This window comes from Cupressus sempervirens, chromosome 5 (assembly GCF_028749045.1).
Source record: "Cupressus sempervirens isolate cs-2001-9-10 chromosome 5, ASM2874904v1, whole genome shotgun sequence".
Taxonomy (NCBI): domain Eukaryota; kingdom Viridiplantae; phylum Streptophyta; class Pinopsida; order Cupressales; family Cupressaceae; genus Cupressus; species Cupressus sempervirens.
In genome coordinates this window covers 308930504-308931913 of record NC_143122.1, presented here as the reverse complement: position 1 = coordinate 308931913, position 1410 = coordinate 308930504, and the positions used below count along the sequence as shown (strand labels likewise).

The window sequence follows — 1410 nt, the reverse complement described above, 5'->3', positions numbered from 1 at the left end:
GGGAATTTTTAGTCTGGCTACAATCCTACGTTAAACTTCTAGGGAGACTAGAACATAAGACCTGATCTCACTTACTGTAGTATGCTCTTTGTGTTCACACTTGTGTATATTGGTAACATCACCGAATCGTGATTAGACTTGCCCGTCAACCTCTCAATAAAGAAGTCAAATTTCAATATATTGATCCTAACTTACTTCCCAATGCATTCTAACGACAGCAGTAATGGGAGAGTTGAAAGATTTCATATATTGCTGTGGTGATTACGAATCTGCATATGTGCTCATCCCTTGCATTTTATTGGCCACCACATCACAGAAAAAACTGCCCTTAGTAGGAGAAGAAAAACAACACAAATACGATACAGACTCAATTAATTAGCAATTTAGCAAATAAACTTATTTATGTTTGTTAATAAATTACTAATGAGACCTTACTTATACTTGTCTATCTATTGGAAATGACCCTTGCATTCTTTTCTGATTTCCCTGACCTTACGTTCTCCATTCTTCTTCTCAGAACATTTTGGAGACAAGATAATTTTTCAAACAGTTTCACAGCTACCAGATAACAAGACGATTCTTGAGAACATATGGAAAATGATTACTAGGGATCAATCGTTTCTTGATTCTCAGAGTGAGAGCATTCATGAGGCTCTTCAGGAAATACTCAGGCTTAAGCGAGAAAATATTCTAGTCATATTAGATGATGTGGGGCCAAATGTTAATCTCAAAGAATTGTTGTTTGAAGTAGAGGGATGCAAGATTGTTTTTATAGTCAGGGACAGTGTCAATTCCATACACCTTGATAGCACTCATTATATGTCTTCGCTTGGAGAGGAAGATGCTCTATCCCTCTTTTGTTATTGGGCCTTTGGACAAGAAAGCATTCCAGATGGATGGTTCAACAAGCAACCAGTCAAAGAGGTATACCTATGTCTATCTACGTCTCATTTGTTGATTTTAGTGAACCTGAAGTCTACTAAATTTTCCATAATACGAGATTATATTTTGCTAGCTGATATTGTGTAGATCTGCTATCCATTCTATGCTTGCAATTTAAGAAGCATGGTTCATTTAATTGAATATGTGTAGATCTGAAGGCCACCCTTTGAGATTATATTGGGGCTAACTAGTCTGTACTAACAGGTAGCAAAAGAATGTCTAGGATTACCACTTGTATTGGAGGTGATTGGACATTTTTGACATAAATATAGTGAAAATGCATATTGAAAATATGCCAAAAGGCAGCTTTCACAAGGAAGACGAATCAATATTAGATCTTATGAAGAGGATGTTCTCAAGCGTCTAGCACTTAGCATAGAAGATCTGGACAATGATACAAAAAAATGCTTTTTGGACCTGATATTGTTTCCTGAAGTTAAAAAAATCCCTATTGATGCTTTGTTTGAT

The 1410-nt window shown here is 36.0% G+C and overlaps 1 protein-coding gene across 1 annotated transcript in view; it reads left to right on the top strand.

The window, feature by feature from the left end:
* The first annotated feature begins 223 nt into the window (after nucleotides 1-223).
* The window catches only part of LOC149555850 (putative disease resistance protein At5g47280), a 2616-nt gene continuing 1429 nt past the window's right edge, over nucleotides 224-1410 (top strand). Inside the window, exons 1-3 of the mRNA XM_089829569.1 lie at nucleotides 224-257; nucleotides 518-924; nucleotides 1249-1410. The exon at nucleotides 1249-1410 is cut by the window's right edge and continues 107 nt beyond it. Of these exons, the coding sequence (XP_089685695.1) occupies nucleotides 224-257; nucleotides 518-924; nucleotides 1249-1410 (603 nt within the window). The remainder of the gene's footprint in view (nucleotides 258-517; nucleotides 925-1248) is intronic.